This window comes from Moschus berezovskii, chromosome 4, assembly GCF_049115385.1.
Source record: "Moschus berezovskii isolate FMDL1 chromosome 4, NW_MosBer_1.0, whole genome shotgun sequence".
Taxonomy (NCBI): domain Eukaryota; kingdom Metazoa; phylum Chordata; class Mammalia; order Artiodactyla; family Moschidae; genus Moschus; species Moschus berezovskii.
This window is the reverse complement of record NC_142463.1, coordinates 82,595,139-82,619,774: the sequence shown is the minus strand read 5'-3', so window position 1 is coordinate 82,619,774 and position 24,636 is coordinate 82,595,139. Positions and strand designations below refer to the sequence as shown.

At 41.1% G+C, this 24,636-nt stretch overlaps 1 protein-coding gene across 4 annotated transcripts in view; it reads right to left on the bottom strand.

Moving 5' to 3' along the window:
- Positions 1-6,473, bottom strand: part of RNPC3 (RNA binding region (RNP1, RRM) containing 3) — a 59,677-nt gene extending 53,204 nt beyond the window's left edge. For 2 of the 4 annotated variants that reach the window (XR_016037234.1, XR_016037233.1), the window contains exons 1-2: positions 6,161-6,473; positions 4,681-4,728 (exon numbers count right to left, since the gene is read on the bottom strand). Coding sequence is in view for 2 of the 4 variants with exons in the window: in XM_055403865.2 (XP_055259840.1) it covers positions 4,681-4,728; positions 6,161-6,352 (240 nt within the window). In the remaining 2 variants the exon portion in view is untranslated. The remainder of the gene's footprint in view (positions 1-4,680; positions 4,729-6,160) is intronic. The other 2 variants (XM_055403865.2, XM_055403864.2) reach the window with 1 other exon arrangement.
- Between the last annotated feature and the right edge of the window lie 18,163 nt (positions 6,474-24,636).

The following is a 24,636-nucleotide window of genomic DNA, read 5'->3' as shown; positions in this document are numbered from 1 at the left end:
ACAGTAAAGCTCCTCAAGAAACATTTATGCCCTCTATCTAAAATTCCTCTCCTCCTATCCAGTTTCAAACTCACTCCAATCAGATTTATGGCTTAATCAGGTCACTGGCACTGTTTTTCACAAACAAATTCTGTACTGACACACCAATGGTCAACTCTCAATCTTCATTTTACAGTATTTAACACAATCACTACCTTGTTGATACACGTTCTTCACTTGGAGTCTAGACATTATAACTTCCCTATAGTCTTCTCCATGCTTATTGTGCTTTACTCAATCACTCTGGTTTATGCTGTCTTGAACTCTTAAATGTTGGTATACGCCAGAGGTCTATTTTTGGATCTAATCCAGTATGCTAAATTTAAAGACCGTCTCTATGCTGATAATTTCCCAACTTATAATTTCAGCCAAAATCTCTGTCCTTAAGTCCAGGAACATATATCCAAACTACTGAACAGCTTCTCTTAATTTTAAACATTTAAAATTAATACTGCAGCAATTGAATCTTCTCTCCCCACCCTCACCTCAAATGTTTCCCATCTGGAAATTTTCAATGGAAACTCCCTTCTTTCATTTACTCATGTCAAAAATCTTGCGATTACCCTTAACACCTCTTTCCCATGTTGCATATCCAAGCAATCAAAAATTCCTATTTGCTTCTACTTCCAAATTAATCTGGAATCTAACTACTCCTTACCATCTCCACTGCTACCACCATGGTCCAAGAAACCATCATCTTCAGACTGAACTAGCAGTATAATCTTTTAACACATTTTCCTGTTTCTATTCTTCCCTGCCTTCCATCTATTCTCAACACAAAGTGCTGAGTTCAAGTTGAGTTCAAGTATCTTCCTCTAAAAATGTGTCACACATTCTCTTCAAAGTTATAGCTTTTCATTTTTAATGTTAACTAGTCCTCATAGCTTTCTCAGCTACTTACTATAAACATTTCTCTCCCTTTGTTTTAAAAAACTATCAATCAAGTGCACTATAGCCTACTGTACAAAAAAGATCTTCACGACCAAGATAATCACGATGGTGTGATCACTCACCTGGAGCCAGAGCTCTTGAAATGTGAAGTCAAGTGGGCCTTAGAAAGCATCACTACCAACAAAGCTAGTGGAGGTGATGGAATTCCACTTGAGCTATTTCAAATCCTGAAAGATGACGCTGTGAGAGTGCTGCACTCAATATGCCAGCAAATTTGGAAAACTCAGCAGTGGCCACGGGACTGGAAAAGGTCTGTCTTCGTTCCAATCCCAAAGAAAGGCAATGCCAAAGAATGCTCAAACTACCGCACAACTGCACTCATCTCACACGCTAGCAAAGTCATGCTCAAAATTCTCCAAGCCAGGTTTCAGCAATATGTGAACCGTGAACTTCCAGATGTTCAAGCAGGTTTTAGAAAAGGCAGAGGAACCAGAGATCAAATTGCCAACATCCACTGGATCATGGAGAAAGCAAGAGAGTTCCAGAAAAACATCTTTTTCTGCTTCATTGACTATGCCAAAGCCTTTGATTGTGTGGATCACAATAAACTGTGGAACATTCTGAAAGAGATGGGAAAACCAGACCACCTGACCTGCCTCTTGAGAAACCTGTATGCAGGTCAGGAAGCAACAGTTATAACTGGACATGGAACAACAGACTGGTTCCAAATAGGAAAAGGAGTACGTCAAGGTTGTATATTGCCACCCTGCTTATTTAACTTATATGCAGAGTACATCATGAGAAACGCTGGGCTGGAAGAAGCACAAGCTGGAATCAAGATTGCTGGGAGAAATATCAATAATCTCAGATATGCAGATGACATCACCCTTATGGCAAAAAGTGAAGAGGAACTAAGAAACCTCTTGATGAAAGTGAAAGAGGAGAGTGAGAAGGTTGGCTTGAAGCTCAACATTCAGAAAACTAAGATCATGGCATCTGGTCCCATCACTTCATGGGAAATAGATGGGGAAACAGTGGAAACAGTGTCAGACTTTATTTTTTTGGGCTCCAAAATCACTGCAAATGCTGATTGCAGCCATGAAATTAAAGACGCTTGCTCCTTGGAAGGAAAGTTATGACCAAGCCAGATAGCATATTAAAAAGCAGAGACATTACTTTGCCAACCAAGGTCCGTCTAGTCAAGGCTATGGTTTTTCCCGTGGTCATGTATGGATGTGAGAGTTTGACTGTGAAGAAAGCTGATCGCCGAAGAATTGATGTTTTTGAACTGTGGTGCTGGAGAAGCTCTTGAGACTGCAAGGAAATCCAACCACTCCATTCTAAAGGAGATCAATCTTGGGTGTTCATTGGAAGGAACTGAAACTGCAATACTTTGGCCACCTCATGCGACAAGTTGACTCACTGGAAAGATTCTGATACTGGGAGGGGTTGGGGGCAGGAGGAGATGGGGACGACAGAGAATGAGATGGCTGGATGGCATCACCGACTCAATGGACATGAGTTTGAGTGAACTCCGGGAGTTGGTGATGGACAAGGAGGCCTGGCATACTGTGATTCATGGGGTCGCAAAGAGTCGGACACGACTGAGTGACTGAACTGAATTGATAGCCTAAAAACTCTATCACTGCTACTATCTTCTCATTCCTTCTTTTCGATACAAGTATTTCCCAAAGATAATGACAGTTTCCATAGACTTTATAACAATGTGGTTCATTACCATATTTTAACCAACAATATTTAAAACTATATTTCAAAAGGTCTTTTTGAAAAAAATGTTTTCCTATATTTTATTCTTCTGTAATTCCACCCTGGGAGAAAGACATTTATTATTTGGTATATAGCTCTGCTACATTTTGTTCTAGGCATACACTAACATACATAATAGTAATTTTCAAGAACTCCAAGGTTACACCATATGTATTTCCCAACTTTATTCATGAATCTATCTGGGTTACATTCCTATCAATACATATTCATCTGACTTCATTTTCTGAGGGCTGTAGTCCAGTGTATGGATATACTACAATTTAAAGTGTCCTGGAGAAGGAAATGGCAACCCACTCCAGTATTCTTGCCTGGAAAATCCCATGGACTGAGCCTGGTAGGCTACAGTCCATAGGGTAGCAAAGAGTTGGACACGACTGAGCGACTTCACTTCACTTCCCCTTATTAAGAATTTGGTCATTTCTACTGTTTCCCAATAAAAAGTACTTTACTATTAGACTATTAATTCTTCACCTTGTGTCATCAGAGGATCTTGTCTTCTTAAAACTCTCTTCTCTTTACATCCATGAGAATTTTTTTTCTAGTTCTACTTCCTTTTTAACTTCTCCCTCCCTTTCTGTCTTCTTTGCTGGCTCTTCTTCCTTTGGGCAACCATATTCAGTCACCTTGTTGAAGAAATTCCATTTTTAAGCCTACCTCCACTCTAGACCCATATTTTTAATTGCTTTTTAAAATATTTCCACAGAAGTAGCCCAATGACCCCTCAAAGTTAATAGATAACATATGAATTTATTACATACCTTTGAAAACATTCTGAGTCCTGCCCCTCATATCAGCTACTGTAATAACCCAAGAACTCAGTCTGAAAATCTTTAAGTGTTCCCCTCTCTCAACCATATCTATAGGAATCACAGGACCTACAAACACAGTCTCTATCAAATGTATATCTACTTCTTCTTTTGTCTCCTTAGTACCTTATTCAGATCTTTTCTCCTGCCTTGGCCACTGTAACAGCTCTCTTGTCTAGGCTTTCCTTTTGGTTTTTCTATGTCTAATCTTTTTCCCTATCTAATCCATTACATGAACTCTACAAGATACCTTTCATACAGATAACTATATTACTGGTCAGCTTAAATTTATCAAGTACCTTAAGAAAAACTACTAAACAAAATTCAATCCCTCCCTCCCCTCAACCCAAATTTAGACTCAACCTACTTTCCAAGTACTATTTCGATTTCAACCCTCAGCTTTTGCTCCATTTAGAGCTTTCCATGCTCCACAGTTTTCTTTAGTGGTCTCTAAACATGGAAGGCCCATCTCCCTTTGTTTTCTTCTCAAGATCCAACTAATCATTAAAGGTCTACCTCAAAGGTGACCTCCTTTGCAAATGATCCCCTAGAATTTTTTAAACATACATTCTCTATTTAATGCTTAAAGCATTTTGCCTTACAACTTTTATGTCTAAAGGATGTTTGCATCCTTCAAAGCTTGTCATTTTTAATTATATAAAAGGTTACAATTCAATTTTAATTCATGTTCCTGTTAATCTATTCCATAACATCATAAGGAAAAACCCCAACGAACTTTTTGGTCAACTCATAATAGCCTTATGCCCAAATATCTAAACTTTGGGCAAAATCTGCCAACTGACAAGCCGAATGTAGCCAATGAGGCAAACGCTGGAGATACAAACCTTTTTGCTTTTAAAAGGGCTTCCCTGGTGGTTCAGCTGTAAAGAATCCGCCTGCAATGCAGGAGACCTGGGTTCGATCCCTGAGTTGGGAAGATCCTCCAGAGAAAGAAAAGGCTGCCCACTCCAGTATTATGGCCTGGAAAATTCATTGGACTATATAGGCCACAGGGTTGCAAAGAGTAGCAAAGGACTGAGAGACTTCCACTTACTTCACTTTGCTTTTAAAAACTATAGTTTAGCCTCATGTTTCATTTTTTAACTATGCCTGGATAATAGAAAGTTGGTAATAAGTAACAGAAAAGAAGTCATACCTTTACAGCTGCTTTTTCATTAGGGAAAGTAGCAAACGCTGTATGTTTCTGAAAAACAATTAAGGTACAAATTATTTCAAATATAATTTCAATTTCTCATAAGGATGTGATATTTTACCAGCTGACAGTGATTTGACCCATTAATAAAATCACAGAAAAGGCAGGAAATCAAGATCATTGAACTGATTACGAATTTCAGGACACTGTTTTTGAATCAGTTTAGGATCAGACTTCTTTGAAATGAAAGCCTTGCGAGTGCACACACACAGCATGTTTTAAATATATTTTCAAGTACTTCAACAATCCATAAGTTTAAAAACCTCTACTATCCAGGGAGGTCCATTCTTCAACTATCCAAAATCATAAAATATGTTCCATGTATAACGCATCCAAAGATCTAAACTTCTCACTATATAGCCAAATGCAAAGTTTAAATGGGTCTTTCTTTTAACTCAATTCACAACCTTGGCTGAACATTAAAATCACCTGCTACTGCTAAGTCACTTCAGTAGTGTCCGACTCTATGTGACCCCATAGACGGAGGCCCACCAGGCTCCCCCGTCCCTGGGGCTCTCCAGGCAAGAACACTGGAGTGGATTGCCATTTCCTTCTCCAATGTGTGAAAGTGGAAAGTGAAAAGTGAAAGTGAAGTCGCTCAGCCGTGTCCGACCCCTAGCGACCCCACGGACCGCAGCCTACCAGGCTCCTCCATCCGTGGGATTTTCTAGGCAAGAGTACTGGAGTGGCTTGCCATCGCCTTCTCCGAAAATCACCTAGGGAGACTAACTATTGATGTCCTGTCCCGTCATAAATCATCTGGCAGGAACTTAATAACATCACCGTCACTATTTTAATGAAGACCAATCATCTAAAACATCTTCAGGTATAATGGAAAATAATTTTGTACATTCCTGGGTTGGACTTCTAATAGTTTTAAATTATCGCTCCCTGAAAGATTACGTTGTACAATTTTTGGGAAGAATATCGTCCCCAAAAATCTAGTAGAAATTCTGTAACTAGCTTACTCAAGTTGCCGACTTCTGTAGTTTCTCTATTTTGATGAATGTCTTAACGCTAGCTTATAAGCAAACCAAGATTTTTAAGTGTCCCTTTGTTACGTATTTTTCAGAGTACTCTTGAGGTTAAAAGAAACACTTCTAAATTCTGAGAAGTTTCGAGATTCTTAGGGTGGGTTAGAAACGGAATATAACAAAGGCTACTTTTCATTTTTCCTGCTTTGCCTTTCTCTATCCCCCTTTTTTCGCAGTGCGGCAACTAATGGAGGCACAAGCCAATTAAAACTTGATTTGGAACGAAAGATATTTTGATATGAAAGAAGAAAGACTGGGAAGGGGAAGAGGAAGCCCCCACGCCACAAGCGCATCTTCCCCACCCTCTTTTTTCCTTCTGTCAGAACTTCCCTTCCCCAGGTCACCGGCCTAGGACCTTCCCCGTAAGGTAGGGGCTCGCGCGCTCTTACCAGGCGCCCCTTATCGGATAGGACGCGCACGGACTGCGCCCCGAAATACTTCAGCAAGTCCTCTTTCTCCTCAGCGGTAAGCTCGGCTGGCAGGTGCCTCACTAGAAGGGTTCGGTCGCCCCGCGGGGGAGAAAGCGAAGCAGAACTCTGGCATCCTCTGGACATCGGAAGCGGCTGTTCTGGGGCCGCCATTTCTCACACGCACTCAGCACCTGGGAAGCCACTGAGGAACGCGCAATAATCAAAAGAAGCGGAGCTAAAAGAGTCTTCTTACACTCCGCGCTAAGGATTCTGGAAACAAGGAAATAACGCGAGAGACGGTCGCCTTCTCGCGAGACCTGCACCACAGACGGGTGACAACTTTTCGGAGACAAGTTCCATAGATTGAAAGGGGAAGTTCCACAGTGATGGGAAACCAAAATGATTCAAATTCCAGGTAGCTGCTGATGATGTTTAAAACAAAAATTCCCCCGAGAGAGAAGTGTGAGGATTAAAATATGTTAAAGTACGACGGACATCAGCCGCCTTTTCCGAGGCGGAAGTAACCGCAGGCAGAAGGACTTACTGCTGCGCATGTGCGAGCGGCGCGCCGGTCTGGGCTTGGCACCAGGGCGGTCCGGAGCGGCGCTTGTTAAGTTTCTAATGCTGGCAGATTTCCAAGTGCTCGTGATTGGCAGACAAATACAGGCTGTCCACGGCATTTTATTGGTAATACCCGAAGGTTCCAAGTTTGTTTTTCGGCTCAGTAGCTTTCACATAGCCAGGGTAACTCAGTTTTAAGGATGAAAAAATTGAGACACAAACCGTGTTTTGTTTTGTTGAATCATGGGACACAGCAGCCTGATAAGGTATGGCCATTGTTCCCATTCCTGAAACTAGCGGCCTCTGGGGCTTAGTGGTAAAAGAATCCGCCTGCCAATGCAGGAGGAACAGGTTGGATCCCTGGGTCGGGAAGATACCCTGGAGGAGGAAATGGCAACGCTCTCCAGTATTCCATGGGAGTCTCCCATGAGGACAGAGGATCCTCTCAGGTTGCAGTCCTTATTTTTTTTATTTTATTATTATTATTTTTTTAGCCTCTTTTTATTTATTTTTTTCTTTTAGTTCTTTTTTTTTTTGATTTTACAATATTATATTGGTTGGTTTTGCCATACATTGACATGAATTCGCCCCAGGTGTACATGAGTTCCCCCTCGTGAACCCCCCTCTCACCTCCCTCCTCCCTTTATCCTCCCTCTGGGTCATCCCCGCACACCAGCCCTGAGTATCCTGTAACATGCATTGACCCTGAACTGCTGATTCGTTTCACATGTGACAACATACATGTTTCAATGTCATTCTCTCAAATCATCCCACCCTCACCCTCTCCCACAAAGTCCCAAAGACTGTTCGATACAACTGTGTCTCTTTTGCTGTCTCGTACACAGGGTTATATTTCCATCTTTCTAAATTCCATGTATATGTGTTAGTATACTGTATTGGTGCGTTTCTGTCTTACTTCACTCTGTATAATAGGCTCCAGTTTCATCCACCTCATTAGAACTGATTCAAATGCATTCTTTTTAATGGCTGAGTAATACTCCATTGTGTATATGTACCAAGGCTTTCTTATCCATTCGTCTGCAGATGGACATCTAGGTTGCTTCCATGTCCTGGCTACTATAAACAGTGCGGCAATGAACATTGGAGTACGTGTGTCTCTTTCAATTCTGGTTTCCTCGGTGTGTATGCCCAGAAGTGCGATTGCTGAATCATATAGCAGTTCTATTTCCAGTTTTTTGAGGAATCTCCACACTGTTCTCCATAGTGGCTGTACTAGTTTGCATTCCCACCAACAGTGTAAGAGGGTTCCCTTCTCTCCACTGTCCTTAGGGTCGGACAGGATTGGCATGCAGGAAGCGATATCCTAACATCAGTCCCCAGTTTACAGTTGAAGACTCTGATATGTACAAGGAGGTGTAAATCACACAGCTAGTAAATGAGCGAGCTGGAATTTGACCCTGCTAGTAAGACTGGAATTTACACTATTCTGCCCTGTTTCTGAATGGAGTGAGGCTGAGATGTTTTCTGTAGTCCATACAGTGAGGGCCTTGAGAATTCTAGGTAGAGGTATTTTAGGTGCAGCTACTACAGTCTGGAGGTCTAAGGTGCCTCTTAATGCTGGGAAAGGTTGGGGGTGGGAGGAAAAGGGGACAACAGAGAATGAGATGGCTGGATGGCATCACCGACTTGATGGACATGAGTTTGAGTGAACTCCGGGAGTTGGTGATGGACAGGGAGGCCTGGCGTGCTGTGATTCATGGGGTCGCAAAGAGTCGGACACGACTGAGCGACTGAACTGAACTACAGTCTGGAGGTCTAAGGTGCCTCTTAATGCTCTTTTTAATTTGCTACTTGATCAGATGATAACTATATAGCAATAAACAGTATACCAAAGTTTGGCTCCTATGGAAAACGGATTGGGGAGCTGGGAAGGGAAAAACGGATCAAATCTAGAGAAACCATGACGAACCCATCCACAAAATGTCATGTATGGAGAACCAGACCAGGAGGGCCCTGTGGGTTAGTTGAGAGTCTTGATTATCTGAAAAGCAATTGGAAACTGACATAATTTTTCAGTAGAGCCCTGTGTAAATAAATATGTATGTAATGATTACATTTTAGATATGAAAATTCCTCTGGTTGAAATGTGAAATGTGAAATGGAGTAGAAGCAGGAAGGCTAATTGTGCTACTGCAGCAGCCTAGGCAAAAGACATTGTTAGAAATAGTGTGGTAACAATTGTTTAGTAGCTAAGACTTGTCCAACTCTTGCAACCCCATGGATATAGCCCGCCAGGTTCCTCTGTCCATGGGATTTCGCAGGCAATAATACTGGAGTGGGTTGCTATTTCCTTCTCCAGAGGATCTTCCCAATCCAAGGATGCAACCCACCTCTCCTTCATTGGCAGGTGGGTTCTTTATCACTGAGCCAACAGGGAAGCCCTTGGTAACAGTAGATACGGAGAAAACAAACAGGAATTGGGATATATTTTGGAAGTAGAATTCATAGATTTGCAGATGAAAAAGAGTAGTTACACATAAATTTGGGGGTTTTGGCTTACGTCCCAAACCATCTAGGTGAATGATGATGTAATTTACTGAGGATGAGAAGAGTTCCTAAATTGCAGCTAGTTTAGGGACTGTAGGGGAGGAAGGAAAACATTAAAGAACCTATTCAGTATCCATTTTTAAAGTAGGAAGTTGGATGTGTCGGAGAAGGCAATGGCACCCCACTCCAGTACTCTTGCCTGGAAAATCCCATGGATGGAGGAGCCTGGTGGGCTGCAGTCCATAGGGTCCCTGAGAGTAGGACACAGCTGAGCGACTTCACTTTCACTTTTCACTTTGATGCATTGGAGAAGGAAATGGCAACCCACTCCAGTGTTCTTGTCTGGAGAATCCCAGGGATGGGGGATCCTGGTGGGCTGCCGTCTGTGGGGGTCACACAGAGTCGGACGCTACTGAAGCGACTTAGCAGCAGCAGAAGCAGCTGGATGTGGAAGTATGGCATTCTGGAGAAAGATAAACACTGGGTACGTATGTAGCATCAGCACATATAATATTTATATCCAAGGTGTAAGAGTATAGGTAGAGAGAAAAGGAACCAGTATTGATCCATGGGGAATGCCAGTGTTGAGAATTGAGAGGAGGAACAAAGCACTCCTTTCTGTCTTGGCACTTTTGTTCTAGTAGTACAGACAGACTGAAATGTGGATAAGTAAGTAAATGGGTTCATTTTGGAGAATAAGTGCTTTGAGTGAGAAAGAAAAAAAAAAATACAGCCAAGGTAGAGAGAGAAACTGATTGGTGTGCTCAGTTGCTAAGTCGTGTCCGACTCTTTGCAGCCCCGTGGATTGTAACCCACTGGGCTCCTCTGTCTATGGGATTTTCCAGGCAAGAATACTGGAGTGGGTTGCCAGTTCCTCCTTCAGGGACCTTCCCAACTCAGGGATTGAACCTTTATCTCCTGCGTCTCTTGCTTTGGCAGGCCAATTCTTTACTCAGCCACCTGGGAAGCCCAAACTGATTGGAGCATGCTGCTTTAAACACTATCTTTGTGTGTTTCTCCAGCATCTCTTACAGTATCATATATAATTAGCATATGGGGGGTGTGTGTATGTGTGTGTTAGTCAGTCATGTCTAACTCTCTGTGACCCCATGGACTGTAGCCTACCAGGCTCCTCGGTCCGTAGGATTTTCTAGGCAAGAATACTGAAGAGGGGTGCCATTTCCTTCTCCATGGGATCTTTCCAACTTAGGGATTGAATCTGATTCTCCTGTATTGCAAGCAGACTCTTTACTGTCTGAGCCACCAAGGAAGCCCTAGCATATGGTACGCATATGTATATATTTGTTCAATGAATGAATTTATGAATGGATTAATTTTAATATTACCACTTCCTCCTATAGTCAATAATAGCTACATGAATCATTTAGATGAATTTAATTATCTGTACTGCTGTGATTCATGGGGTCGCAGAGAGTCGGACACGACTGAGCGACTGAACTGAACTGAATTGAACTATAATTGAGCTATCACAACTCAGTGAGATAAGAACATGACAGAATTATATTTTCTCTATACTTAATTGCTTTTCAGTTCAGTTCAGTTCAGTCGCTCAGTCGTGTCCGACTCTTTGCGACCCCATGAATCACAGCACGCCAGGCCTCCCTGTCCATCACCAACTCCAGGAGTTCACTCAAACTCATGTCCATCGAGTCGGTGATGCCTCATTCTCTGCCGTCCTCCTCTCCTCCTACCCCCAATCCCTCCCAGCATCAGACTCTTTTCCAGTGAGTCAACTCATCGCATGAGGTGGCCAAAATTAAATACACCTTATCCTTCCCTTGACAATAACTCAGGCAGATTTCATACTATCTTGGTCACTCTGTTACTAACAGTCCAAGTTGGTTTGAAATATCAACTTCAAACTCTAATAAATTCACAATTCTTAGCCTCTCCTCTTATAAGGCTTAACCTCAGGGATAGGAGGAAGGTGTAATTTGCTTTCATTTCTTTCATGTTTAAGCGGAAGTGGCTTTGCATGTTTAAGTGGAAATGGTCTGCTTTGAATTGTGTTTTTCTCACTTCCTTTTCTTGATATAGCCCACAGGTTCCCAAACTTTTTTGAGCTTATGCTACCCATATTGTTTTAGAAATTTTTTCACAACATCCCTCAGTGCTTCCTTGTTGCCTATTATCCCATTTTTTTTTTTTTTAGGATATTAGTTGCAAGAGGTAAGTTCTTAGTTGTGGCATGTTGGATCTAGTTTCCTGACCTGGAAATGCCCCCTGGATTGAGAGAGCAGAGTCTTAGCCACTGGGCCACCAGGGAAGTCCCACCTTTTGATTTTTAAGAGGCACTGCTACCTTAATTATTAATTACCACCAATTATTCCATGTTATTTCTCTACATTTTTCAAATCCCTTATTAGGTGGGACTGTACAATTCATTCTGGTCAGTGGGCTGCTAGTGAAAGCCACATGTGTCAATTCCAAACTATATTGTAGAAGAAGAGATGTGAAAGCAGTGTTTGTGGGGGCTACATATTAAGGTCAAAGAGCTGTGAGGTAAACAGTGCATAGAATACCTACCTGGTCATCATATCAATGACACCTGCCCTACAAAGGTGCTTGACTCTCTCCAAATTTTGCATAAGAAAGAAACAATTTTATTAACTTTTACTGAGTAAATACACTGTTAGTTTCAGTTCAGTTCAGTCGTTCAGTCGTGTCCAACTCTCCGCGACCCCATGAATCACAGCACGCCAGGCCTCCCTGTCCATCAGCTCCCGGAGTTCACTCAAACTCATGTCCACAGAGTCAGTGATGCCATCCAGCCATCTCATTCTCTGTCGTCCCCTTCTCCTTGTGCCCTCAACCTTTCCCAGCATCAGAGTCTTTTCCAGTGAGTCAACTCGTCACATGAGGTGGCCAAAGTATTGCAGTTTCAGTCTTAGCATCAGTCCTTCCAATGAACACCCAGGATTGATCTCCTTTAGGATGGACTGGTTAGATCTCCTTGCAGCACAAAGGACTCTCAAGAGTCTTCTCCAATACCACAGTTCAAAAGCATCAATTCTTCGGCGATCAGCTTTCTTCACAGTCCAACTCTCACATCCATACATGACCACGGGAAAAACCATAGCCTTGACTAGACGGACCTTTGTTGGCAAAGTAATGTCTCTGCTTTTTAATATACTATCTAGGTTGGTCATAACTTTCCTTCCAAGAAGTAAGCGTCTTTTAATTTCATGGCTGCAATCAGCATCTGCAGTGATTTTGGAGAACAAAAAACTGAAATCTGACACTGTTTCCACTGTTTTTCCATCTATTTCCCATGAAGTGATGGGACCAGATGCCACGATCTTTGTTTTCTGAATGTTGAGCTTCAAGCCAACCTTTTCACTCTCCTCTTTCACTTTCCTCAAGAGGCTTTTGAGTTCCTCTTCACTTTCTGCCATAAGGGTGATGTCATCTGCATATCTGAGGTTATTGATATTTCTCCCAGCAATCTTGATTCCAGCTTGTGCTTCTTCCAGCCCAGCGTTCCTCATGATGTACTCTGCATATAAGTTAAATAAGCAAGGTGATGGACAGGGAGGCCTGGCGTGCTGTGATTCATGGGGTCGCGGAGAGTCGGACACGACTGAGCGACTGAACTGACTGACTGAACTGACTGACAATATACAGCCTTGACGTACTTCTTTTCCTATTTGGAACCAGTCTGTTGTTCCATGTCCAGTTATAACTGTTGCTTCCTGACCTGCATATAGGTTTCTCAAGAGGCAGGTCAGGTGGTCTGGGATTCCCATCTCTTTCAGAATGTTCCACAATTTATTGTGATCCACACAGTCAAAGGCTTTGGCATAGTCAATGAAGCAGAAATAGATGTTTTTCTGGAACTCTCTTGCTTTCTCCATGACCCAGCGGATGTTGGCAATTTGATCTCTGGTGCCTCTGCGTTTTCTAAAACCTGCTTGAACATCTGGGAGTTCACGGTTCACATATTGCTGAAGCCTGGCTTGGAGAATTTTGAGCATGACTTTCCTAGCGTGTGAGATGAGTGCAGTTGTGCAGTAGTTTGAGCATTCTTTGGCATTGCCTTTCTTTGGGATTGGAATGAAGACTGACCTTTTCCAGTCCTATGGCCACTGCTGAGTTTTCCAAATTTGCTGGCATACTGAGGGCAGCACTTTCACAGCATCATCTTTCAAGGTTTGAAATAGCTCAACTGGAATTCCATCACCTCCACTAGCTTTGTTCATAGTGATGCTTTCTAAGGCCCACTTGACTTCACATTCCAAGATATCTGGCTCTAAGTCAGTGATCACGTTATCGTGACTATCTTGGTCGTGAAGATCTTTTTTGTACAGTTCTTCTGTGTATTCTTGCCACCGCTTCTTAATATCTTCTGCTTCTGTTAGGTCCATACACTTTCTGTCCTTTATCGAGCCCATCTTTGCATGAAATGTTCCCTTGGAATCTCTAATTTTCTTGAAGAGATCTCTTGTTTTTCCTATTCTGTTGTTTTCCTCTATTTCTTTGCATTGATCACTGAGGAAGGCTTTCTTATCTCTCCTTGCTCTTCTTTGGAACTCTGCATTCAGGTGCTTATATCTTTCCTTTTCTCCTTTGCTTTTGTCTTCTTTTCTTTTCACAGCTATTGGTAAGGCCTCCTCAGACAGCCATTTTGCTTTTTTGCATTTCTTTTCCATGGGGATGGTCTTGGTCCCTGTCTCCTGTACAATGTCACGAACCTCCGTCCAGAGTTCATCAGGCACTCTATCTATCAGATCTAGTCCCTTAAATCTATTTCTCACTTCCACTGTATAATCATAAGGGATTTGATTTAGGTCACATCTGAATGGTCTAGTGGTTTTCCCTACTTTCTTCAATTTAAGTCTGAATTTGGCAACGAGGAGTTCATGATCTGAGCCACAGTCAGCTCCTGGTCTTGTTGTTGCTAACTGTATACAGCTTTTCCATCTTTGGCTGCAAAGAATATAATCAATCTGATTTCGGTGTTGACCATCTGGTGATGCCCATGTGTAGAGTCTTCTCTTGTGTTGTTGGAAGAGGGTGTTTGCTATGACCAGTGCGTTCTCTTGACAGAACTCTATTAGCCTTTGCCCTGCTTCGTTCCATGCTCCAAGGCCAAATTTGCCTGTTACTCCAGGTGTTTCTTGACTTCCTACTTTTGCATTCCAGTCCCCTATAATGAAAAGGACATCTTTCTTGGGGGTTAGTTCTAAAAGGTCTTGTAGGTCTTCATAGAACCGTTCAACTTCGGCCTCTTCAGCGTTACTGATTGGGGCATAGGCCTGGATTACTGTAATATTGAATGGTTTGCCTTGGAAACGAACAGAAATCATTCTGTCGTTTTTAAGATTGCATCCAAGTACTGCATTTCGGATTTTTTTGTTGACCATGAACGCTACTCCATTTCTTCTAAGGGATTCCTGCCCACAGTAGTAGATATAATAGTCATCTGATTTAAATTCACCCATTCCAGTCCATTTTAATTCACTGATTCCTAGAATGTCTATATTCACTCTTGCCATCTCCTGTTTGACTACTTCCAATTTGCCTTGACTCATGGACCTAACATTCCAGGTTCCTATGCAATATTGCTCTTTATAGCACTGGACCTTGCTTCTATTACCGGTCACATTCACAACTGGGTATTGGTTTTGCTTTTGTTCCATCCCTTCATTCCTTCTAGAGTTATTTCTCCACTGATTTCCAGTAGCATACTGGGCACCTACCGACCTGGGGAATTCCTCATTCAGTATCCTATCATTTTGCCCTTTGATACATGGGGTTCTCGGGGCAAGTATACTGAAGTGGTTTGCCATTCCCTTCTCCAGTGGACCACATTCGGCTGTGGTCCATGTGATCAGATCGACTAGTTTCCTGTGATTATGATTTCAGTGTGTCTGCCCTCTGATGCCCCCTCCCAATACCTACCGTCTTATTTGGGTTTCTCTTACCTTGGGCGTGCGATATCTCTTCACAGCTGCTCCAAGAAAGCACAGCCGCTGCACCTTACCTTGGATGAGGGGTATCTCCTCAAGGCTGCCCCTCCTGACCTTGAATGTGGAGTAGCTCCTCTCGGCCCTACTGCGCCCGCGCAGCCACCGCCTATTGGACGTTGGGTAGCTCCTCACGGCCGTGCCTCTTTGCGTGGTCGGTTGCGCCACTGTTAGTTTAAGGCTAGTTAATCTTTTTTCCATAGTAAAGCCTATTCTTTCACCATTAAAAATATACTCTGTGATAGTTCATTTTATGTGTCAGTTTGACTGAGCATAAGGTACCCAGATTAAACATTATTTATGTGTATGTAGCTGAGGGTGTTTCTAGATGAGATTAACATTTGCCTTGGGGAACTCAGTAAAGTAGATTGCTTTCCTTAATATGGATGGGCATCATATAATCCACTGAGGGCCAGAATACTACAGAGGTGGAGAAAAGAAGAATCATCCCCTTTTTCATGCCTCACTAATTATGCTGAGACATCTTATCTCATCTTTAACAATCAGACTGGGTTCTGCAGGATCTACTTCCCTTAGTTCGTAGGCTTTCAAACTTAGGCTGAATTACACAATCAGCTTTTCTGGATCTCCACCTTGCAGATGACACATCATGAGACTATTCAGCCTCCATAGTCACATGAACCAATTCTTCATAATAAATATATATATATATTTTAAATATATATATAAATAAATAAATATTTTAATTTATAAATAGATGATATTATATATATATTTCATAAAATATAAATATATATTGGGTTGGCTAAAGTGTTTGTTCAAATATTCCATAAGATGTTACAGAAAAACCCAAACTTTATGACCAACCCAATAATAAATATAAAATATAATTTTATTTTTATTTATTCAAGTATGAAAATACATTCACAAATCTTATATTTAATTTTCTGTATTTTTATATTTTTAAATTTATTATACATATGCAATGTTATATATAATATATTCCTCAATATGTTTTTGTTACAGCAGCCACAGTGATTCTGTTATGCTCTTGGAACTCTCCAGTGGCCTTCCCTCTCACTGAGACTAAAAGCTGAAGTTCTTCCTTTGATTTGTAAGAGCTTATGTGATCTTGCTTCTTCAGGGTAGTATTTAATACTTTGCAAACTTCATCTATTCTTTTCCCCCTCCTTCACACTGTACTATAGACATATGAACCTTCTCTCTGTTCTTGAGTTCTTCAGACCCATGACTAAGATCTTTGTACTAGCTAAAACTTTCAAAAATGTTTTCCCCACAGAGATCTGCATTTTGGCTCCCTAATTTTCTTCATATGTTCAAACGTTCCATTTTCACTATATTGTTCCTTGCCCATCAACATTATCTCTGCACTTTCTGTTCTCCTTTGTGTTGCAGCAGCTGAAATACAGAAAACTAGATTTTTCAATGCTTTTGTTGTTTACTGCTGTTTAATAATCCATGCCAAAACTCAGACTTTTCCTTTTCCTAAGGCAGAATTTATTTTTATAGTTCTAATCATCATATATACATCTTATTATAGTTAACTGTGTGTATGGTTTCCCTCTCGCTAGTAAGCTTGAAAATAGGAATTGCTATATTGCTCTCTGTATACCCTAAGCTTTAACATATGCCTTCAGTTCAGTCACTCAGTTGTGTCCAACTCTTTGTGATCCCATGGAGTGCAGTAGCCAGGCCTCGCTGTCCCTCACCAACTCCCAGAGTTTACTGAAACGCATGTCCATTAAGTTGGTGATGCCATCCAACCATCTAGTCCTCTGTCATCCACTTCTCCTTCCACCTTCAATCTTTCCAAGCATCAAGGTCTTTTCCAATGAGTCAGTTCTTCACATCAGGTGGCCAAAGTATTGGAATTTAAGCTGCAACATCAGTCCTTCCAATGAACACTCAAGACTGACCTCCGTTTGGATGGACTGGTTTGATCTCCTTGCAGTCCAAGGGACTCTCAAGAGTCTTCTCCAACACCACAGTTCAAAAACATCAATTCTATGGTACTCAGCTTTCTTTATAGTCCAACTTTCACATCCATATATGACTACTGGAAAAGCCATAGCTTTGACTAGACGGACCTTGGTTGGCAAAGTAACGTCTCTGCTTTTTAATATGCCATCTAGGTTGGTCATAACTTTTCTTCAAGGAGCAAGCATCTTTTAATTTCATGGCTGCAGTCACCATCTGCAGTGATTTTGGAGCCCCGAAAAATAAAGTCTGCCACTGTTTCCAATGTTTTCCCATCTATTTGCGATGAAGTGATGGGACTGGATGACGTGATCTTAGTTTTCTGAATGTTGAGCTTTAAGCCAGCTTTTTCATTCTCCTTTTTCACTTTCATCAAGAGTCTCTTTAGTTCCTCTTCTCTTTCTGCCATAAGGGTGGTGTTATCTGCATATGTGAGGTTATTGATATTTCTCCCGGAAATCTTGATTCCAGCTTGTGCTTCCTCCAGCCCAGCGTTCCTCATGATGTACTCTGCATATAAGTTAAGTAAGCAGGGTGACAATATACAACCTTGACGTACCTCTTTTCCTATTTGGAACCAGTCTGTTGTTCCATGTTCAGTTCTAACTGTTGCTTCCTGACCTGCATACAGATTTCTCAAGAAATAGGTCAGGTGGTCTGGTATTCCCATCTCTTGAAGAATTTTCCACAGTTTGTTGTGATCCGCACAAAGACTTTGGTGTAGTCGATAAAAGAAGTAGATGTTTTTCTGAAACTCTTACTTTTTGATGATCCAATGGATGTTGCCAATTTGATACCTGGTTCCTCTACCTTTTCTAAATCCAGCTTGAACATTTGGAATTTCGCAGTTTATGTACTGTTGAAACATGGCTTGGAGAATTTTGAGCATTACTTTACTAGCCTGTGAGATGAGTGCAATTGTGCGATAGTTTGAACATTGTTTGGCATTGCCTTTCTTTGAGAGTGGAATGAAAACTGACCTTTTCTAGTCCTGTAGGTACTGCTTAGTTTTCTAAATTTGGTGGCATATTGAATGCAGCACTTTCACAGCATCATCTTTCAGGACTTGAAATAGCTCAACTGGAATTCTATCACCTCCACTAGCTTTGTTCTCACTGATGCTTCCTAAGGTCCACTTGACTTCATATTCCAGGATGTCTGGCTCTAAGTCAGTGATCATACCATTGTGATTACCTGGGTTGTGAAGATCTTGTGTATAGTTCTTCTGTGTATTATTGCCACCTCTTCTTAAAATCTTCTGCTTCTGTTAGGTCCATACCATTTCTGTTCTTTATCGAGCCCATCTTTGCAGAAATGTTCCCTTGGTATCTCTAATTTTCTTGAAGAAATCCCTAGTCTTTCCTTTCTATTGTTTTCCTCTATTTCTTTGCATTGATCGCTGAGGAAGGCTTTCTTATCTCTCCTTGCTATTCTTTGGAACTCTGCATTCAACTGGGTATGTCTTTCCTTTTCTCCTTTGCCTTTGCTTCTCTTCTTTTCTCTGCTTTTGTAAGGCCTCCTCAGACAACCATTTTGCCTTTTTGCATTTCTTTTTCTTGGAAATGATCTTGATCCCTGCCCTCTTACAATGTCATGAACTTCCATCCATAGTTCTGCAGGCACTTTGTCTATTATATCTAATCCCTTGAATCTATTTCTCTCTTCCACTGTATAATCGTAAGGGATTTGATTTAGGTCATACTTGAATGGTCTAGTGGTTTTCCTTACTTTCTTCAAGTAAGTCCCAATTTGTCAATAAGGAGTTCATGATCTGAGCCACAGTCAGCTGCCGGTTTTGTTTTTGCTGACTGTATATAACTTCTCCATCTTTGGCTGCAAAGAATATAATCAGTCTGATTTCAGTATTGAGCATCTGGTAGTGTCTATGTGTAGAGTCTTCTCTTGTGTTTTTAGAAGAAGGTGTTTGCTATGACCAGTGCGTTCTCTTGGCAACACTCTATTAGCCTTTGCCCTGCTTCATTCTGTACTCAAAAACCAAATTTGCCTGTTATTCCAGGTATTTCTTAATTTCCTACTTTTGCATTCCAGTCCCCTATAATGAAAAGGACATCAATATCACAACAATCCCAGTCTATGCCCCCACCAATAATGCTGAAGAAGCTGAAGTTGAATGGTCCAGCGTATGCCTTACAAGTAGATTAGTGGCTGCTTAATGTAAATTAATATTGATCACAAGAAACTAAAATATATCCTGCTGGCAACTAGGGGTTACATATTCATTGATTTGCATGCTGACTTTAGTCTCAGAAACTAGGCTAAAGAATTAACTGCAAAATTATGCTTCTCAAGACAAAATGTCAGTGTTATACTGTATTACTTATTGAGAGATGATGATGTGTGGATCTCATGGATAGCCTGTGTAGATTTACTTCTGGGTAAAATAAGCCTTTTAATCAGCTGTGAAATCTTATGTTGGCATGCATATTAAGGTAAATTTTGTCATAGCTTTAAGAAGAGTAAATCTTTTCAGTTCAGTTCAGTTCAGTTCAGTTGCTCAGTCGTGTCTGACTCTCCGTGACCCCATGAATCACAGCATGCCAGCCCTCCCTGTCCATCACCAACTCCTGGAGTTCACTCAAACTCATGTCTATCCAGCCATCTCATTCTCTGTCGTCCCCGTCTCGTCCCACCCCCAATTCCTCCCTTAACCTTTTTTTAAATAAAATATAAATACACCTTTTCAACTAGCAATTCTGTTTTCAGAATTTGCATTAGATAGGTTGGGCTGCCATAAAAAAGATACCATAAACTGGGTGGGTTACCTAAAGAAATTTGTTTTCTTACAGTTTTGGAAGCTGAAAGTCCAGGATCAGTGTCAGCATTGTCAAGTTTTTGTGATAACTTTTTTCCTGGTTAGCCTTCTAGCTGTGTTCTCACATGGTAAAGAGAGTGGGAGAGGGAGATAGAGTGAATGTTCTGGTATAACTCTTAAAAGGGCATAATCCCATTGTGAGGGCCCCACCTTCATGAGTTCATCTTAACCTAATTACATATATATTTTTTAATTAATAATATATGTTTCTAAGACCCAAATCAAGCTTTTCTTTGTGACCTAATAACTTACACCTGTCACTTTACAGCTTAGTTTACTCAGTAGTAAGTAAACTAGCTTTCTGCACATGAACCTTCAGTTCAGTTCAGTTCAGTTGCTCAGTCATGTCCGACTCTTTGTGATAACATAGACTGCAGCACACCAGGCTTCCCTGTCCATCACCAAATCCAAGAGCTTGCTCAAACTCATGTCCATGAAGTTGGTGATGCCATCCAACCATCTCTTCCTTTGTCATCCGCTTACATATATATAATTTTACTAGTCTCTTTATGGATTTAATTTTTCTCTTTTGAGATAAATGAGTTCAAGTCTCTGGAAGTAATGTGGAATAAAAATATTACTTAAAAATAATTTTGTTATCTGTTTTTGGAAAACCTTTGTCTTGTATAATCATCTATCTTTGTATTATGAATATGTGGGTACTGACCTCTGTTCACAACATGTACATTTCCTATAATTCCAGTTTAGTGACACAACTAAGTTCTTTTTTTTTTTTTTGACATGAGTGATCCAAAGAATATTTTTATTCAAAAAGGAAAAAAGAAAATTACAGTATTAAGCCAGCAAAGGAGCAGTTTAGTGTATTCTAAAATCCCTGACAGTGGTTATAGCATTCCCAGTCCTTTTTGGATCAGCTTTCATACAGACAGAGTTCCACATCTTAGCAGATGAGCACTAACGCATCCTAGAATTAATCAAATCAAATTAAAATAGAGCTGATATATGGGAAGAGCCTTAGATTCTCTATTCATTTACTAATTCATTCATTTATTCAACAGGTATTATTTTAGGTATTGGGCTAATTGATCGGGAAGCAGCAGAGGAAATCAGCCTGATTCCTCTTCTCATAGAGAGCGTGGTATTCAGTGCTGTGACAGACATTTGCCCAAGGATTATATGAGCATGAGGATGAGTCCCACCCCAACCTGGAGGCAAAGAGTGGAAAAACTAAATTACTCACAAGTGCTAAACGTAGTCCCCTCAGCACTAAGCACTCTCAGCTTCTCACTGCACAGATATACTTGACTCTCCCCTGGGAGCCTTGCCACTGCCACCCTATGGTCCCTGGAAGTCAGCCCTGCAAGTTTCCCATCCATTTCTCTATATTCCACAGTTCCTCCACCCATCCAGCTCTCCTAGTCATGAGACTCCTTTATTTTAAGTTCTGCAATACCCTCCTCTATAATTAAGTTTCAAACTCTAATATCCAAGTTGTTGATGAGGGCCCATAAATTTTAATACACTGATCGTAACTGACATTTCCAGCTTCATCCATAATTATAAGATTCATAAACAAAGAAAGTCAAAAGAACTTTCTTTTACAGAATGCGGTAGAATTCCAAAAGAAGGTGCTATGGAATTGCAAGGTACTCACTGATCCTTGAGATAAGGGTAGCTGAAAATTTATTTATTTATTTATTTTTGTGTGTTTGAGGCTGAATGTGTTTCTGTCTTTATTTTTTTTATTCTTTTTATTTTTTTTTTTATTGGAGGCTAATTATTTTACCCCATGAACAGTAGCAAAGGGAAAAATGATAGGATACTGAATGAGGAATTCCCCAGGTCGGTAGGTGCCCAGTATGCTACTGGAGATCAGTGGAGAAATAACTCTAGAGGGATTGAAGGGATGGAGCAAAAGCAAAACCAATACCCAGTTGTGGATGTGACCAGTGATAGAAGCAAGGTCCAGTGCTGTAAAGAGCAATATTGCATAGGAACCTGGAATGTTAGGTCCATGAATCAAGGCAAATTGGAAGTAGTCAAACAGGAGATGGCAAGACTGAACATAGACATTCTAGGAATCAGTGAATTAAAATGGACTGGAATGGGTGAATTTAACTCAGATGACCATTATATCTACTACTGTGGGCAGGAATCCCTTAGAAGAAATGGAATAGCCATCATGGTCAACAAAAGAGTCCAAAATGCAGTACTTGGATGCAATCTTAAAAACGACAGAATGATTTCTGTTCGTTTCCAAGGCAAACCATTCAATATTACAGTAATCCAGGCCTATGCCCCAATCAGTAACGCTGAAGAGGCCGAAGTTGAACGGTTCTATGAAGACCTACAAGACCTTTTAGAACTAACCCCCAAGAAAGATGTCCTTTTCATTATAGGGGACTGGAATGCAAAAGTAGGAAGTCAAGAAACACCTGGAGTAACGGGCAAATTTGGCCTTGGAGCATGGAACGAAGCAGGGCAAAGGCTAATAGAGTTCAGTCAAGAGAACGCACTGGTCATAGCAAACACCCTCTTCCAACAACACAAGAGAAGACTCTACACATGGGCATCACCAGATGGTCAACACCGAAATCAGATTGATTATATTCTTTGCAGCCAAAGATGGAAAAGCTGTATACAGTTAGCAACAACAAGACCAGGAGCTGACTGTGGCTCAGATCATGAACTCCTCGTTGCCAAATTCAGACTTAAATTGAAGAAAGTAGGGAAAACCACTAGACCATTCAGATGTGACCTAAATCAAATCCCTTATGATTATACAGTGGAAGTGAGAAATAGATTTAAGGGACTAGATCTGATAGATAGAGTGCCTGATGAACTCTGGACGGAGGTTCGTGACATTGTACAGGAGACAGGGACCAAGACCATCCCCATGGAAAAGAAATGCAAAAAAGCAAAATGGCTGTCTGAGGAGGCCTTACCAATAGCTGTGAAAAGAAAAGAAGACAAAAGCAAAGGAGAAAAGGAAAGATATAAGCACCTGAATGCAGAGTTCCAAAGAAGAGCAAGGAGAGATAAGAAAGCCTTCCTCAGTGATCAATGCAAAGAAATAGAGGAAAACAACAGAATAGGAAAAACAAGAGATCTCTTCAAGAAAATTAGAGATTCCAAGGGAACATTTCATGCAAAGATGGGCTCGATAAAGGACAGAAAGTGTATGGACCTAACAGAAGCAGAAGATATTAAGAAGCGGTGGCAAGAATACACAGAAGAACTGTACAAAAAAGATCTTCACGACCAAGATAGTCACGATAACGTGATCACTGACTTAGAGCCAGATATCTTGGAATGTGAAGTCAAGTGGGCCTTAGAAAGCATCACTACGAACAAAGCTAGTGGAGGTGATGGAATTCCAGTTGAGCTATTTCAAACCTTGAAAGATGATGCTGTGAAAGTGCTGCCCTCAGTATGCCAGCAAATTTGGAAAACTCAGCAGTGGCCATAGGACTGGAAAAGGTCAGTCTTCATTCCAATCCCAAAGAAAGGCAATGCCAAAGAATGCTCAAACTACTGCACAACTGCACTCATCTCACACGCTAGGAAAGTCATGCTCAAAATTCTCCAAGCCAGGCTTCAGCAATATGTGAACCGTGAACTCCCAGATGTTCAAGCAGGTTTTAGAAAACGCAGAGGCACCAGAGATCAAATTGCCAACATCCGCTGGGTCATGGAGAAAGCAAGAGAGTTCCAGAAAAACATCTATTTCTGCTTCATTGACTATGCCAAAGCCTTTGACTGTGTGGATCACAATAAACTGTGGAACATTCTGAAAGAGATGGGAATCCCAGACCACCTGACCTGCCTCTTGAGAAACCTGTATTCAGGTCAGGAAGCAACAGTCAGAACTGTACATGGAACAACAGACTGGTTCCAAATAGGAAAAGGAGTACGTCAAGGCTGTATATTGTCACCTTGCTTATTTAACTTATATGCAGAGTACATCATGAGGAACGCTGGGCTGGAAGAAGCACAAGCTGGAATCAAGATTGCTGGGAGAAATATCAATAACCTCAGATATGCAGATGACACCAGCCTTATGGCAGAAAGTGAAGAGGAACTCAGAAGCCTCTGGATGAAAGTTGAAGAGGAGACTGAAAGGTTGTCTTGAAGTTCAACATTCAGAATATAAAGATCATGGCATCTGGTCCCATCACTTCATGGGAAATAGATGGAAAAACAGTGGAAACAGTGTCAGACTTTATTTTTTTTGGGCTCCAAAATCACTGCAGATGCTGATTGCAGCCATGAAATTAAAAGACGCTTACTCCTTGGAAGGAAAGTTATGACCAACCTTGATAGTATATTAAAAAGCAGAGACATTACTTTGCTAACCAAGGTCCGTCTAGTCAGTGCTATGGTTTTTCCCGTGGTCATGGATGGATGTGAGAGTTGGACTGTGAAGAAAGCTGATCGCGGAAGAATTGTTGCTTTTGAACTGTGGTGTTGTAGAAGACTCTTGAGAGTCCCTTGGACTGCAAGGAGATCCAACCAGTCCATTCTAAAGGAGATCAATCCTGGGTGTTCATTGGAAGGACTGATGCTAAAGCTGAAACTGCAATACTTTGGCAACCTCATGCGATGAGTTGTTTCAAAGGAAAACACTCTGATGCTAGGAAAGTTTG